This window comes from Symphodus melops (assembly GCF_947650265.1).
Source record: "Symphodus melops genome assembly, chromosome: 1".
Taxonomy (NCBI): domain Eukaryota; kingdom Metazoa; phylum Chordata; class Actinopteri; order Labriformes; family Labridae; genus Symphodus; species Symphodus melops.
The window spans coordinates 15005119-15022740 of NC_136691.1; the positions used below are offsets into that span (position 1 = coordinate 15005119).

The 17622-nt window shown below is 40.5% G+C and overlaps 1 protein-coding gene across 3 annotated transcripts in view; it reads left to right on the plus strand.

Moving 5' to 3' along the window:
* The window catches only part of pak5 (p21 protein (Cdc42/Rac)-activated kinase 5), a 47133-nt gene that overhangs the window by 18500 nt on the left and 11011 nt on the right, over positions 1–17622 (plus strand). For all 3 annotated transcript variants that reach the window (XM_079354521.1, XM_079354522.1, XM_079354523.1), the window contains one exon: positions 13674–14510. In XM_079354521.1, the coding sequence (XP_079210647.1) occupies positions 13674–14510 (837 nt within the window). The remainder of the gene's footprint in view (positions 1–13673; positions 14511–17622) is intronic.

The window sequence follows — 17622 nt, forward strand, 5'->3', positions numbered from 1 at the left end:
AATCGTTTGTAATTAATGAAGTTCATGTTGAGATTCACTGTGGCTTGTACTTCTCATGTTAATGCCTTCGTGTTGTTTAAATATTATTAGCTGTGCTATTTAAGAATCAACAAGTTAATACAAATTCTTCAGAGATAGAAATGATAGCCAACAAAAGCTTAGCTTTTGGTGCTTACGTAGCAGTTTTTTTAAATTAATAAATTATGATATAGGCATATATTTGTAACCTATCCCTCCAGTCATATCATAAGATACCTTTATCCTTAGTCTGATAGTGACCTTGAAAATCGCTGTATAGCCTACAGATCGAACGTGTGTTTGAAAAGATCGTCGAACAGACATCAGGAAAATGTGCTATCGAGCTGAAAGTGGAGTGCAAAGTGAGGATGAATAAAGATGGTGGAGAGGTTTCTGTGACGGGCCTCAGATTAATGAGTGCTGCTGTGAGTAATTAATCTATAGTAGGCAGCTGTCTGTTTATCTGTCTCAGGGTTGACAAGAAGATGATCTGAGGGACTTCTAATTGATCCCCTCTTCTATCTTTGTGTCTCTCTCCTCTCTTCTCCTTTGGATCGGAAAGTTTCCTGGCTCTTTGAAACTTCTAAAAAGAAGTAGATCATATGGTTGATGATACTTGAAAGTGTCATTTTATAATGAAGTTTATTACTTCTCTTGTCATCTTTATATGAAACCGATTTCTGCTGGCTGTGTTTGTTACCAGCCAAAGTCTGCTGCTGCTATGAGGGATGAAAAAAAAAAAAAGGATGTCCAGGCTTTACAGCCCTAATGTGCTTAAGGTCGGGGATTTGCTCTGACTGTATGTTTGTATTTCATTATGGCTCCACTACTAATCCATTTAGCTGGAAACCTTCCTGATTCTTTGCGTTGTGTGCTTCATGGACCCTGCAGCTTGCTCATGAGGCTCTGCCCGGCTGAGGTCAAAGGTGACTGGGTCATGGAGGTCTGAGCTGCCAGCTGGGTAGCTGTGGGGGTTGGAGGATCACGTCAGAGGAGAAAAAAACATGACCACAAATAATCACTGGCTTGTGCAAGGGACTCCACTGTCTCCCACTAGCAGCATGATGTGATAAACACACACGATACATTCATTGATGATTTGAAGACAGGCTTCATCAGGTTGTATTGTGGGACTGACTATCAAAAATCCTCATGTTTATACATTTCTGTTTTTTTTTTTTTATTTGGATATTGGGAGGATATGCCTCTGACATTATAACAGCTTATAGAAAACTCCATCATTTCTTAAGTTACTAGACATAATTGTGCGATCCATATCGCTGTCAAAACGTTCCTTTTTCAGACGGCAGCTCACTTGCCTGGAGGTTGTATTTGTTTCTCTACTAGTGACACGCTTTTGAAACAATAAAAGCAAACAACTGAAGGGAAGATAAATCCATCTGAAATAGGCTGCCAAATGCAGACTTGTACACATGGTCTGAATACTTAGTCTCCTCCCAGTAATCACTCTTACCACAAACATTAAATGTTGGGACAAAGTCATAAAAAAGATCTCCTCTTGCTTATGATAAAATCACAGCTATATTATATTTGTAGAGCACTCTAACATGTTGGATCATGTGCTGCAGAACGCTATGTTTTGCATGAAGCCTCGACTATCAGCACACTAAGTTTCTTTCCAAAAAGACTCTAAGTGAGGATTTGATTTGCTCGTTTTTTCCCCACTAATTCTTCATGAGGTTTGTGAGGGTTTTTTTCCCACATAACATCGTGAGATGTCTTTAACATGTTTGAGGTTTCATACTTTGTAAATGTTCTTTAAAGAATCTCTTCAGCTGCATCAACAATCATTTATTTGAAGGACTCTTTAGAGTTTGCAAACAAAATAAAACGTGTGTTGTAGATTATAATGTTATGCCTTAATATGGATAGTACAGGGAAGAGTGAGAGAATGAGAAGTGCAGAAAATGTTGAGGGTCAGACTTTAACTCAGGACAGCCACAAAGACTGCAGGCTGTGTTTAATGGGCGCACACTCACACTGAAATCCCAAAAGAAAATTCTTTAAAAAAAATGTCATCCGTAAACACTGTTGAACTTTTTTGCCTCACAGGTTAAAGTTTGCACGGGGGTGCAGTGGTTAGCAATGCTGCCTCACAACGAGGAGGTTTCTGGTTCAAGGTTCCTGTTCTGTCCTTGTACTTGTTCCCTCCTGGTGCTCCGGTTTCCCCCCACAGTCACGAGACATGGGGTGCATTCAGATTATCCCCCCTATCTACTTTCACTAGCGACTTTTCGTTAACCCTGTGAAAACATCCCAGGGTTAAGGAAAGGTGTGAGGAGAATTCATAAAGGACTGAGGGAAAAGGTGATTGCGTTGTCTGCCGTGGTGAAACTACAGTTTTCAGAAAATGGACCACAAAAAGCTCATCTGTTCCTTCTTACCGATGAAATAATCCCAATAATCACAAGGTGTCAATTAAAATATAAGGTAGGCTATATAAGCTACCAGGATACTTCACTTTGATCGTTTTAAAACATCAGCATGAGGTTTACCTCTGGGTTTAAGATTGTTTAAAGTTGTTTCAGGCAAACTATTGTCGCTCTAACTTCCATGATCTGCGTCCCATTTTTCTTTTTTTATTAACAAGGTTGTATAGGCCTATTACAATTTCTCGTATTAAATCAACATCAAACAACAGCAAAGCATCTTCACAAACATGATACAAGAATGTCTAAAAGCAATGTTCACAAACACACAACAAACGTAAACAGATAAAATAGACACAAAGGCAGTAACAAATTATAAGTCAAATCAGTATACAAATCAAATGCAGATATTCTTCACATTTCTCCTCCAACAGATCGTTAGTTTTCATGAACACTCAGATGCTCAAGTTGCTTTAAAAGTTGAGGCCGCAAGGAATTGTGGGGCGGCACGTTCGTATCTACTTTGGTAAAGGATGGTCCAGTGTTTCATTTGCTAAGGAGGTTATAAAGGAAGCATTGAACCACCTTTCCTTAGCTTTTAGAGATTTTGAACTGCTCTTATCATGGCCGCCACCTAAACATTTCTGGGATTAAAGTAAAAAGGAGAGTGAACGGAGATAGGGACAATCCAAACGCACCCTGACTCTTTAGATTGATTGGTTACATTAACTGCCCGCAGCTGTGAACGTGAGTGTGGCTGGTTGTCTGTCTCTATTTGACTGTCCACATTACAAATTGCAAGTGACCAGCTCCGATCTGCCCGTCCGTATTGACATGGTCTGATCCACATTGATTTCTATGGTAACAGGTTACGCCCAGCAGCACAAACAACAGCAAAATGGATGACTGAGAAGTGTGTCTCTTTTTGTCACAAACAGTCTTGTGGAGCAGTCCGTCCTGTTTTCTTCCACTGATCAAAGTTAACTTCTGGCTTGCCAGGTCTACGTCGTTGTTATTGTCGATAGTGTCGCATTGTGAGTGAAGCAGAAGACACTTTTTATCAGCCGAGACGTTCAGATTGAGTCGGATCTGTAGGAGTTGCATTCAAAACCACCTGCGTACGTGGTTTGGATCAGATCTCATGTGGCTTCTTGTGTCCAGACTGGCAAAGAAATAAACCTCATAAAATCTGAATGTGCTAAAATTCAGATTTGGAGGTGAAATGTGAACAAGGCCAAAATGTCAGCCCTGTGATTGACTAGTACAAGGTGTAACCCCGCCTCTCTCCCAATGACAGCTGGGATCAGCTCCTCCCCCTGCAACCCCGAACTAGACTGTATTAAAAGATAAGATGGAGATCAAAGTTTTGCTCCATTTTTAAGACAATTTCTGAGACTTCTGACACATATCAGCCCATGTGTCACTGTCCTATAAGTATAAAGCTAATTTAAATATAACTACATGGATCTCCTTTTATACTCATTGTTTTTTATTATTATTATTATTATTAATTCATTAGTGCAAAGACGTCTTTATTCCTACTTTTTGTCCTTTTAGCATGACATTCCTTTACATTGACTTAACAAACATTTGATGTTTAATAATGTAATCGTAATTATTAATTCAGTTTGATTATAAGGTGGAGCTGCATGCTCATGTACAGATGATGGGTATTAAACACACTAGCTAATAGGCAGCACGATGGCCCGAGGAAACAGGTCAGCTCACAGCCTATTAATCATGAAGACGTTTTTAAATCCGCTCCTTCAATAATCCTGCTCATGTTTGCTTTGACCTTGTATGTACTTAGATGAATAACATGTCAAGAAATCTGAGACACTGTTCAGGTGGGTCAACCTGTCAGTCTTCACACTAAAATGAGGTCATATCCGCCTCGGCTTAGGGTTAGGACTAGTCATCATTATTATAAATTAAGAATGAAGATCGCACTGATTACCAGACGATTCACTGTACTCCCCTTAATCAGTGGAATTAACATCCACATCATTTTAATTCATGCTGATTTCACAGGGACTGTGCCGCATGAGTAATTCAATACCAAGTCAGACCAGCAGAGGGAAGCACAACACCACAATGTTTTAATCTTTTAACACTTATTTTCATTTTAATATGTACTAAACAAACAGATTATATACTGTGCTTTGAGTAATAGTTGATCAGATCTACTAGCTATTTCAGTATAATAGTAAGATTTAAAAATATACATATATATATATAAATGAAGCTGAGAGTGGCAATGGGCTTAACACCAAACGTTTGTTCAGGATGTGCTGCAACAGAGGGTTAATTCTGAACACCAACGGATCTACAGGAACCTAAATTATAATGTGATTTAGACATTGCACTCTCACTTTGACTATATGTTGTCATTATGTCAAGTTAGGTGAGAATTGGATCAGTTTCAATTCTATGCATTAAAGCAACAACATGGAGGAATTTTGTTTTCGTGTGCTTCGGCACCAACTGAAGGTCTGCCCTTTTGTAAAACCCACGTAGTGCTGTTACACTTCCTCCTCATAGACATCATGCAGTAGTTGACAAGCGATGTGACAGGTGTGCTGTCAAATACTGCTACCCATTAAGATGTGCTACCCTGCAGCTCTGGGCAGAACAGAGAGCATCATTAAATTGTGGCTTAGATTGGAAGATATGCATCCTCTAAACCACAGGTATTAGACACTCAAAAAGTCCACTCATCAAATTTCCAGTCTGTCCAGGGTCCGGAACAGTGACTTGTAATTCCAAAATTAGAAATCAGAACAAAAAAAGGCATTAAATACGCAAATAAAATGTGTTCTGTCCACATCAGTATGAAACGTGACACTTTTTTTGTGCCACTAAACATGGGCACAAAATGTGTAAGTGGCCCATAGTCCGCCAATTAAGTACCCCTGTTGTTAAAACTGAAATCATGTTTGTTTTTAAATATCAAAACGTGTTTTCTGTTTCCTTTAAAAAGCAGTGACGAGTGGTGTGTTTAAGTGATTCTGTTCTGGGATCATTATTTATTCTAGATACACATCCCCTGAAATCTTCATAGAGGACCAAATGATGCTTCCTGACTCTGAATTATTTCACTGGTGGTTTGTACAGTCTCTGCTGTTGTTTTGCACTGTCGTAGATGAGGCACAGACGTGAAAGGCCAAAGAACCACGTTGATGGACAAGGTCCAATACAGTCGGGCAAGTTGCTGAATCACTTTCTCATTTTATTAACTTGTCACAGCCATTATATCAAACAGTACAGAGACGTGCTAACTGGCTTCGTTTTAGCTGAGGGCTGGTGTGTGAACTGGTGGCATAAAGCAGTACACACTTCTCGCAGAAGAACTTCGGCCTGCTGCCGAAGTTACTTAGGATTGAAAGCATGCGACCGTATATAAGGAAACATGTTTGTATCCATACACAACAAACAAGATCAAATTTATTTTCAACACACTGATGACCTCTAACTTATTTATGCTTAATTTCATTAAGGTCGTTACCCACCACCTGCTCATGAGAAACATACTAACTTTGGATGCAGTGGTGAGATAACTTGTGAGGATGGATGATGAGGTTTAACATTGTAGCTCAAGTTGTAGTTGCTCTTACTCTTTTCATCCAGCAGAGGGAGTTAAAGGATAGGAACACTGTTAGCCTTCATCGTGCTTCTTACCTGAATTGTCAGAGATAATCTGTTTGAATCCACGTAATGTTTGCTGTAGATTTGCTGTGGATTCATGTCCTGTTGGAACAGATAGGAGCCTGTGTCCTGTATCAGAGAGAAGCTGAAATATAACAATGACAAAGACACCACACATGTTCATCTATCTCTTATTGATGGATGTTAGACATAAAACCACATTTCTATCTGAAACAACACTTTATTTGATGCTTTGTTAGTCGATACTTTTTGTAGTTGTGAGTATCTCTTTCTCTGCCATCTCGAGGACTCCATGATGTTTTCTCTCTCAGACGGCTGTGAATGAGCTTCTGTTCACAAATCGGTCTCTAATGCAGAAGGAAGCCACATTTTAGGAGAAACAGTCGTAGTTAATCTGAGTGCTATGTGTGCGTGTGTGTAAAACCACTCGTGCTTGTGCTCTGCAGGGAGAGTCGTGACAGAAAGATTCTCACAGTAATGATGGTCACTGAGATGAAATAGAGTTTAGTTACGTGGATTGAGAGGGGGAAATATTTCTGCTGTGCTCAGACGTGAAATAAATATATTTAATTGCACATTAGCAGCTTTACCAGTCAGATTTATATCATTTGTGTGTGATTTTATTTTGGCAGGATTTAAAGTTTTGACGGACTGTGTTGAGCAGGTGATGTTCTGCAGTAGGTTTGTGTGTGTGTGTGTGTGTGTGTGTGTGTGTGTGTGTGTGTGTGTGTGTGTGCGTGTGTGTGTGTGTGTGTGTGTGTGTGTGTGTGCAGGTAGGTGTAGATAGAGAGTTGGGGCGTGGAAGGTGATGAGCCCTCATGTGTGACTAAAGACTCGAGAATGGGACGGGCTTCACATCTGTCTCTGTTGTGTGGAAGTCTTTTGAAATCTGTCAAGTTATTTACTAATGTATCTGTGTGTGTGTGTGTGTGTGTGTGTGTGTGTGTGTGTGTGTGTGTGTGTGTGTGTAATGATCAGAAAAGAATGTATTCTAAATTATGATCAATGAAGTGATTCATCAAGTATGGCCTGAATCTCTTAGGATTGGTGTTGAACAAAACATGACACCTTTTTGTTCCAGTAATTTGTTATCAGTCTTTTTCTTTTTTTTCTTTTTTTAATATAGTACAGGCTCACATTCAATCAGGATGATTATAAGGAGAAGAATAAAATAAAGATATATATATGAAGAATATATCAGGTTTGTAAATTAGATGTTGCTTTATTGTTGGGTCTTGAATGGGTCTATAGTTCCCTGCATGAACTGTCCACTCTTAACTGTGTGTGTGTGTGTGTGTGTGTGTGTGTGTGTGTGTGTGTGTGTGTGTGTGTGTGTGTGTGTGTGTGTGTGTGTGTGTGTGTGTGTGTGTGTGTGTGTGTGTGTGTGTGTGTGTGTGTGTGTGTGTGTGTGTGTGTTTCTCTTTAGACTTCTTCATTTGTTTTGGCCTTTGCCTTCAGTTTCAGTGTGAGCTGCATGTGTAAATGCAAACAGCCACATGTTTCACACACAGAGTTTCTCAACCCCCTCGGACATTTTCTGCAGAAAGTCCTCATTCGCTGCTATAAAGAAGTAGCAGGATGTAACTAATGTTTGGACTACAGGACTGCTTTTCATAGTTCATAGAACTCTTGGAACCCTCCCCCTTTTTTGTTGATTTCACACCAAAGGAACAATGCACTATTTCAGTTCCTGGAACTCTGTTTAGAAGAACCTTTTTACCTGCTGCGCCAAACTATCATGGTGGTGCAAATGCAGTCAGAAAAAAAAAAAGTTTTCAGGGACCTCATGGTCAGACCTCATCTATAGATGGGCGGTTTTGCTTTTCTGAACAGCCACAAACTCTTTTAATTTGTAGAATGGACGACAACTCATCCTATAGACTTGTAAGGAGCGACCATAACCAGGCACTAAAAGTCAGCTTTTTTTTTTTTTACAGTGTACAGTTAAAACATTTAAATCAACTCTATTTATTTGAAAACTTGAAAAATTAGTTAAATTAGTTGCAGAACTCGCTCTGAAAATGTCTTAGTAAACGGATAAAACAGGAGTGCAGAGAAGCCATGCTGCAGAGCCTTCTGCTTCTCCTCTTTTCACATCTTTCTCGGTCTCTCAGTCGTCCCAGAACCCTGCTGGCCAGTGAAGCGCAGCCTCCAAACCAGGGTTCTAGTAAGAAGTCACAGGAAGGTCAAGCTCATTAATTATCTCTCTTTCTCTTCCTCCCTCCATCCTCCCATAACACCCTCCCTTCATTACCAGCAAGGTTAATCCCCCGTTATCTCCCAATGAGCCTCATTTTTCATGGCTCCACGTCCACGACACCTCCTCACCCTCCCTCCCTCCTCCCCTCACTACCTCACTCCCTCCAGCCCTACCTCCCTCCTCGTCACCTTTTCTCCGTCCGCTTTCCTGCGCTGCTTCTTCCGCTGCTCGTTTTGCATCAACCTTGTTCGTTCTTTATGATTGCTTTTATTTACTGTATATTTCTTTTCATTCTCTCCGCGTCTTTCGTCTCCTCCTCTCTACCGCCCTCGTCTCCTCGTCTCCCCCCTCTCTCTCCTGTGCTTACCTTGAACAGGCTGTAGTGAGTGGAGAGAGTAGATCTATTACAGCTTATCACTAAAGGACAGGCAAACGCTGCAAGCTGGTGAAATATGGCTGCTGTCACAGACCCCGCCGAACACAGCTCTTGCACAGAGCTGTAAGGACAGGGTGAAGAAAAAGGGGAAGGGGGGGGAGAGTATGGAAGCCAGTATGAGCCCACTAATTCAAATTAATGGGAAGATTTTCAGGCCTGATGCTGAACATTTGACAGTGATTTGGCACACAATTAACCTTGTCTCCCTCTCCCCTCTGCACTCTCTTCACCTCCTTGCTTTCATCCACCTCCTTGTGTTCTCCCTCTCTCGCTCTACCCCCTGCACCTGTCACGCTCCCTGACACGCTCTTATTGATTATGAACCAAACTAGGATGATGATGTTTTATTAGATAACTGACACTCCCTACTGTTGTACGCCAATTGAATTAGCTCTAAATCACTCGTGTCTATGTAGCGTAACATGATACTGACTGTGCCTCACTTTAGGGTTCACAAATTCAGTGCACGGTTTAGAGCACATGTTATCCAACTGGACATCGAAAACCCAGAATCTGTCCCTGTGATCATTTTTCAAAAATAAACTGTTTATCAAGTATGAACTTCAGATACTTTCTTGTCACTGGTCTTCCCCAAGACAAGTCTGTTATAGTGTTTTAAAAGAATTTCAGTGAAATACTGGTATTAAAATGAACTATTTAAAAATGTATCCTTTTGTCATTATAAGTCTTATTTTCTTTTGTAGGTTATAAAGACACTTCAACATATGCTTGAGTCTGTTTGATAAAAAGCTGAAGAATCCTAATAGGGGCTTTCACTTTATTTGTTTAGATTTGTTTCTTTCACCTTTGTCTCTAATTATTGTGGGTGTCTGTGCCGTTCAAATATGCAACCCTTACCTGCTCCGAACAGTTTTCAAAACCCTCCAACCCATACACTCGTCGAATGTTAACATATTAGAAGTAGCTGTCCTGAAGCACATAATGCTGATATATTTTAAACGTTTGAGCCCAGTGAATCAGAAAAGACTCAAGAAAGTGAAGCTGAATTTAAAAAGTGTGTATTTTAAAAGCCCTGCACCCAGTTCCATCGTACACATACTTCAAGATTTAGAAAGAGACCTTCAAAACCCCTCTAAACCCCTAGCCTCCTAACCGCTTGTTACTTTGCTGTTTTAAAATGTGACCCTTTAAAAAAGAAAGTGAATAGGCCTGGTTCAGAGGGGAATATTTCTTATCACTAAGGCAGCAGTTGTAATAAGTGGCAGCAGTGCAGTGTTTATGAAAAACACAGACTCAACCCCTGTGGTTTTGTTCATGAATGTATGACTTGTAATCTTTTATGTCAGCCTGAGCCTGCTCTTTGCACTCCAACATCTGTCCAGAGTGTGATGGATTTCCACTCACCGACTTGTTTAAAAGACCATCCATCCTGCAGCCTATATCCTTTCAGCAAGACTTTACTCACTGCTTTTATAGGCCATTTCACCTTGGGTTCCAGGTCACAGCATCAAACAGCCTTTAAGTTTGAGCTCAAGAGGGAGAGGGGAGACATACTGTACCCACTGAGTAACAAAATGGGAGGAGTAAATGATGTATGAAAGTATCAAGTAATAGTAAGGACTTATGCAGAGACTTTCATTTTAGTTTGGATTCAATCATTTATAAATTTGAAAATGCAACTTAAGAATGGAAAAATTAACTTACAGATACAAGAAATAAAATCAGGTGCATACACTTCCAATGCTAACTTTTAAGTGAATATTGTTTTTAACCAGGTTTAGCCTGTAGACATGCTAATAAATTCAAAATATGAGTTAATAGAAGTACAGTCCAGTTCATAAGAGCATGATACATCGACACAATATCATCAAATCAAAGCGGTGTGAGTGTGACAACGTCGTCTGTGATTCTGTCTGAGACATATCTGCATCATGTGTTCGTGGACGGGTCGGCCAGCCGGCTCTGCCCATGCGTATAAAAGTTGTTTAATTGAGGGACTAGAGAAAATAATAATAAACTGTACTCACTACTTATTTTAATTTCACATAAGCCTTTTTAGATCATGAGCATTTTGTATAAATTCACATAAAGCTACGAGCAAACTAATGAGCATACCACTAGCATGCCATCTCAAGAATGCAGCTCGAGTTGTTTTGGATTCATGCTGGTGCTCAAGAGCGACATCTACTGGATCAAATAGTTGCATACTCTTCCTTTAAAAGGTAAAAGAAATCAGACGGCCTGATTTCCGCGGGTACCTGCATCACCAGAGCTGGCAAGGCACTAATGTGAAGTGTTAAAGAACTGTGGATTAAACCAAATAAAAGGCTTGAACTGAAGTGCTTCATAAACAGGTCCCCAGGTTGGCAAGTTGTGACCAGTTATATCCTCAACAGTCTCAAAAGTTTCATTCGTACAGGACCGGTATATGACCGGATCATTGGATGTTGGTGAGTCCTTTTCTATATGCACTCCTGCCTATTTCTTTGTGTGTTACAGTATTGTATTTTAAATTAGAACACTGTATTTCACAGAATTAGTTTTGAGAGTTTGAGAACACAGTGGAGTAACAGGCCAGTAAGTTTAGAGTTTAAATAATACATCTAAAAGTAAAACAGCTTTTACAAAGCTATTCGTTGTGATGAACTTTTGAAATTCTAATGATAAATTGCCATTTTCAAAATTCATCGTTTGAAAGTCCTAGTTTGAACTGAAGTGGTTTTAGTTAACATCACCCTAAAATGTTCTTTTATAATGGATGAAAAAGAAATCTACCTATTTTTCTAAACACTAATAATACTCCTTTAAAACAATGAGCCAGCCGCAGCCTCAGATAATGGGGATAAGATGAGTGCAGTGACTTGTGTTGACAGTTTGCTGGTCGGTAAGTGAGGGAGTCGTGATGTATCTGTGTCAGCACAATGTTTCTGAGAGATGATGATTATCTGTTTTTCTGAGACTCAGCCTCAGCACATGTGACACGGACAAACTACAACAGAGACAAGAATGACATGACAGTGACAGACAGCGAGGCGTGAGCACTGTAACAACGTCAAAGAACCTGCTGATATGGCAGTCAGACCTGAGAGTACACTCCAGCAAACACCTCAAGAGGTGGACAAGACTGTCGTGGTTACAATGTTACAAAGGAAAATGAACATGAGATTTATTTGAGTGGAAATAGAAAGGATTTGTGTGTGTTGGGGGGAGAGGGAGCATTCGTCAGTTTTTGTTTTGTTATAGTAACATTCAGTTCTCAGAAACGCTTTGACACAATCAGCAAACACAAACCTCTTAAGTCAAACTTTACTCAAAGTTTTCAAACTTTTACGGAAATATAAGACATTGACTTATCTATTGAACCAGTTTGAACCCCAAACTAGCTTGTTAGCGTCCCATACTACACAACTTGTTTCATTAGAAGTGCTTCACATTCAGTGTACACTACCTACTCACTAAGCTAACTACTGCTAAGCAGCTAAAATCATGAAGTGTACAGCCAATGGTTCTCAGTCATTCACTGTACGAGGAAATTCCTTTCTTAAAATGTTATTATGATTCTAACTTAAACCAATCTTTAAAACCATTTGTTCTAAAAACAAAATCTTTGAATACGCAAGAGGAAACTTTTTCTTTAGAACAAATGTAATAAAAAAAAACAATGAAGAAGGAATTTGGGTAACAATTACTGTAGCTGATTTAGCTGCTAAAGTTTAGGTCAGCTTTATTCGACTTTTTTATTCCCAAAGCTTTAACAAACATCTTCATTTCATGATTTTATTGTAAATACAATTCGTAGGATTATGGGATTTTTTATGATTTTTTATGTTAAAGCCACGAGTTTGCCTTCACATGTAGAAAAGTCGTGCTAATCCTCGCATTGACTAAAATATGACGGAGCAAGCAAGCAAATCACGATTAAAGCAAATAAAGGAATGAAAAGTGTTGTAATCACATAAAAGGATTTATAGAACAGCAGGGATCGTGAAAAATATTACAAAAAACACCTACAACATTGTGTATAGATTTGATGCTTGAGGTACTTAGAGGCTTCAAAGAACCACTGAGTTACAGTGAGATGACCAAAAATAAAATTGAGCAGAATCACAGAATCGCTCAGATTATATAAATGTGAGTCTGAAATCCTCCTCTCAGCTCACAGCAGTCACGCAACATGTGGCTATTGTTGTAATGCAGTGTTTCCTGAAATGTCCAAGTGGCACAAGCAGGTGGATAGAAGAAGTGTTTATGGCTTTTGTCATAAAGTCTCACGATTTTCACAGTACGGAGGTGGCGATCCTCGTAATCAACCCCACAAATACAGCAAATGTGTGGTTCAGTGCTGTAGCACCAGTTTCAAATGTCTCACGACACATCCGTGAAAAGGGCTTAACACAAGGTAGGAGGGGATCAGCAGCACCCAAATGTTTAAGCTGTCTTTGCTTTGAAGCAGATGTGAGCGTGTTTTCACTTTCTCTCTCTCTCGTGTGCTGGTGTGCACCTCACGAGCGCTGTGCCGAATGTCACGACTATTAATGCATCCTGATCAGCCCACCGAAAATGAAGCTAATCTGTTGCGAGGGAAATGGGGCAGGAATTAGTACTTTCAGTCCACCACTGGTTTCCTTTTAGCATCTGAGGAAACCCGCCAGTTATTTCCATGCATTTTGAAGCCGCATCCAAACCCACAACACAAAGTGGTTGTGAAGCCTGCCGTTCTTTTCCAGCATCTGTGTTCATTTATTCCAAGTGATGATTGATGTCATACTTGTCACAAAGCCCTGATACACATGAATTGAAATTCCAGCCTGGAAATTGATGTGTTTTACCTTAAAAGATTAACTTTGATGAAATAGGAATTTCAATTCATTCAGTTTTCATGCAGGAATGATTATACTTAAATTGAATGTACTGTAACTGAGTGTATCAGGGCTGTCTCCGTCATACTCTCTGGCTCAAAACTCTCTTGTATATTAAGTGTAATTGTTTCTTCTTACCACAGACGATCGTTCGAGGGAACCGGCCTCCCAAAGACGCATCTATCAACGGCCTGCTGGAGGAGTTTGACAACATCTCAGTGACGCGCTCCAACTCCCTGCGTAAAGAGAGCCCACCAGGCCCCCATCAAGCAGGAACCAGCTCCAAACCCTCCATCAGCGGTCATCCGAACGCCCCAGAGGAGAACGGATTCAACCACTACTACTCTCGCTACTCCTGTGACCTCGACGGCTCCAGCAGGGACTTCTCTCTCGATCCCAGCAGGCCCAACTTCTCCATAGATGGGGAGTGGGCTGTTGGGAGGCATTATCGGTTCACTAAGCAGAATGGTCACTCACACACCATCCGCAGCCCCTTCTACCCAGATGCCATGCCCCAAAAATCAGACTATGGCAAGCTTCCCCCCGACTACCACACCTACCTGGAGAGCAAAGGACGCTCAGCAGATGAGGTGGCCTCCACGGTGGGGAGCGGAGTGGGCTCCAGCGGCTACTACCGGGCTTCTGTGGGTGGCTCGTCCAGTCAGGACTACAGGGACACTTCGGTAGGAACGCCTTCTCGAGCCTCGCTTCACAGCGAGCAGATTAACTACCCGGACAGTGAGTGGAGCTATGGCGGCTTGGGAGAATACGACAAGCGGCCAAAGAGTTCTTATGTCACACAGACCAGCCCCACGCCGGCTATCAGGCAGCGGTCTCGGTCAGGTTCTGGACTGCAGGAGCCAAATGTTCCCTATGCCGCCAGCGGGGCATTCAAGAACCCCCCACAGGCCCATCCGTACAGCTCCTACACTTACCCCCGCCTATCAGAGAGTCTTGGTAACTCACAGACCTTAACCAAGGTAACCACACCAATCTCAAAAAAATAACTGTTATTTCTAGTATAAATTAATAAGTCTAACTTTTTAATATAGTTATTTCAATCAGCAGGATATAGATGACTTCAATGTCTGATGTGAAAATATGTTTGATTACAGAACACCCCCCATGTTCAGAGAAAATAACAGGATTATGCCAACATTTAGTCCCTATTCTCCTTCAGTCTCTTTCCAATATTCAGCCTTTTATCTAGTTCTCTTCCTGTTTCTCTTTCCTGCTCTCCACATTTTTTTTGCCCTCTTGCCTGATAGACAGTGACAGCAGTTAATCTACTCTTAGTGGTGAAGGCAGTAGCTGCCACATACAGAATCAGTCCTCTTCAGCAGCCACTTAATCTGCGCACAAATCAATTAAGGCTGATGCTGACCATCGATCAGGACGCCCTGAATTACAGCCAGTTATAGAGTCAAGAAAAGAGTCTTTTTTGGAATGCAGTTCCTTCACAGCGTTAATGAAGTTTAGCTATCATTACGCCTTTGATCTTACACATTGCATATGATATGGTTTCATATTTGTGTCCCTATGTGTGAATTCACGTTGCATTACAGTGTTGTGGAACGACAACAGTAGGAGCTTCACATGCACTCATACATAGACATGAACACACACACCATTGTTTAGCCTCGCCAGCTCCAATGTTGTACATCGCCACCTTCTTCCCCCATTTCATCTCAGGAAGTGGCTCCGATGGCAGATCAGAGGCAGAATAACTTTGCCCCCACCATTCAATTTCTGTGCGTTACACATTGCAGGTGAAATGTAACAGAGGTGTAAGGGTATCGCCTCGAGCTGGCAGTGTCTAAGATCCAAATACAGGTCCAAGAGAAAGAAGGAAATAAAAACAGTTTGTGGTTGATGTACGAAAGGAAGAAAGAAGAAAGTGATAATAGAATCCCAGATCTCGATAAAATGATAAGACGAGAGTAGACCTGGCAAAGCTGTATAAAATAAACATCTAAAACATGTTTATATTTATTGAAGAATTTAAATGTGATCATATAATATTGGCATGAAAAGAAAACATATAGCTTTACAGAAATGTGTTGTCACAACTGTAAACTTTTAAGAGTAAGTCACAAGAGAATATAGATTTTGCTCGGTCAGGTTTCTGGACTAAAATGTTCGAAGTGTAGCTTTCTAAAAATAGATATTAATGATAAGAATAGTGGCGTTAACTAAAGTAAAAAATGTTTACCTCTGAAATCTTTTCTGAAGCCTTGCATCGATAACAATATAACTACAACTGTACTATATAAAACAATTTTTTATTTATTTTTTTTAAATTTCATTTCATTGGAGGAGTCCAATAATGAATATATTAATTATAAATTAAATGTTTTGAGTTGATACAAATGCAGCTTATGGTGTGAGTTGGATCTGTAGGCCCTCATAAAGTTAAAGTCATGTTATAACAGACTGTGTGATGTAAAATATACAAATGTAAATAGTCAAAGATACTTCCTTTGTCTTTAAATCCGTATAATAAGGTATTGTATCTATACTTGCGATTTACACCCAGAGCATCCTAAAACAGCACACAACTGCATTTCTTCTTTAATTTCTACTGTACAATTCTGCTGAAAGAGAACAAGAGAGAGTGTTTGTTTTTATTGAAAGCTTTGCATACAACACATTTGGTGTCCAACTGGTTGAAAAGACAAATTCTGTGTTTGACTCTATTGTTAAAACAAATATCTACATGTCTTGACATTAATACCATCTCTCAAAGCGTCCCGTTGTCTGACAAACATCCTCACTGTAAGTACGTTGGCACTTGCAGAGCTTGACGCAGCCTGTGATTTGCTCCAATGGAGCAGCGGGAAAAGGCTGAGATACTCCAGAGATCCCTTCACACACAGAGTCAGACTGACAAGAGAAAACAAACCTCCCGTGTGTTATGGCTGTGTAATGTAGCCATATGTTTCCAGTGTGTGTTTCCCCTGCTGAGTTTTTAAAACCAATATCGTCAAACTGAACTGCAGTGGCTACAGGCGAAGATTCTCGAATAGGTTATAAAGTAGTGGGGGGGCAAAAGATACGTTAAAATACGTTCTTTGTTTTATTTCTTTATATGTCATTAGTATCATTCTTTCAGTGCCCCATTAGGCTCATCATACAGGTGAGCTTGCTCCTATCGCAACCCTCCACCATCCCCCATCTTGTCACACTGTGAGTCCAGTTGCTGAGAAGAAAACTGAGTTTGCTGATGTAGATCCCAGGGTGCCTTGATGAAAAACCATTTAACCTGCATGCTTCAGTAAATAGCCACTCATAGAGAGAAATGCCATGGAGAGTGCAAGAGAAGCAGGATTGAAAATGATGCAGGAGAAGGTCATTTTTTTCATACATTTTCTGCAAAGTGTTGCTTTATGAGGCTCATTTGCTTCCTGAATGTGCAGTTTGTTCAGGGATGTCAAGATTAAAGACTCCAAAATGCTCGTCTATACATCCAAATAGCTGACGTTGCGAAAAGACTTTCTGAGGTGTGTATTTAATTCAGGCAAAATCCTGAATTAAATATAGACCATTGTGAAAATCTGTCTCAGGAATAAAAACCCCTAATTTGTCTTGTGATGTTTGTAGATTTAGTTTCAGTGGTGAGAAAAAAAAAAGAGAAACAAGGAGTCATCCTGCAGCTTAAGAATAACTATTCTTCTCGGCTCATGGACCTTGTAACAAACCCACCCCACTCTCTCTCTCCCCTCTCTTTCTCTGCCTTTCTTCTCTCTCCTTCATTCAGCCCACTCACACCGCTGAAGTAAATCCTTCTTTCTCCCTGCTGTTGTTTGGAGCCGATGGGGATATAACAGTAGACCGCATGGAGACTTGGCCACACACACACGCAAATACACTCCCTCCCTCTCTCTCTCTCTCTCTCTCTCTCTCTCTCTCTCTCTGTGTTTTGTGGCATTGCGAGCTCAGTGCAGCAGCTCTCGGTGACAAATTGATGTTGCGGCACTTTCCCTTTCTGCAGCCTTAGCATAAAAGCGGCCGAACGATGTTCCACCGCGGAATTCAATTTCACAGTTGAGTTAGGTTGTTGATTACCCTGCCAAACTCAGATTAATGCGCGTT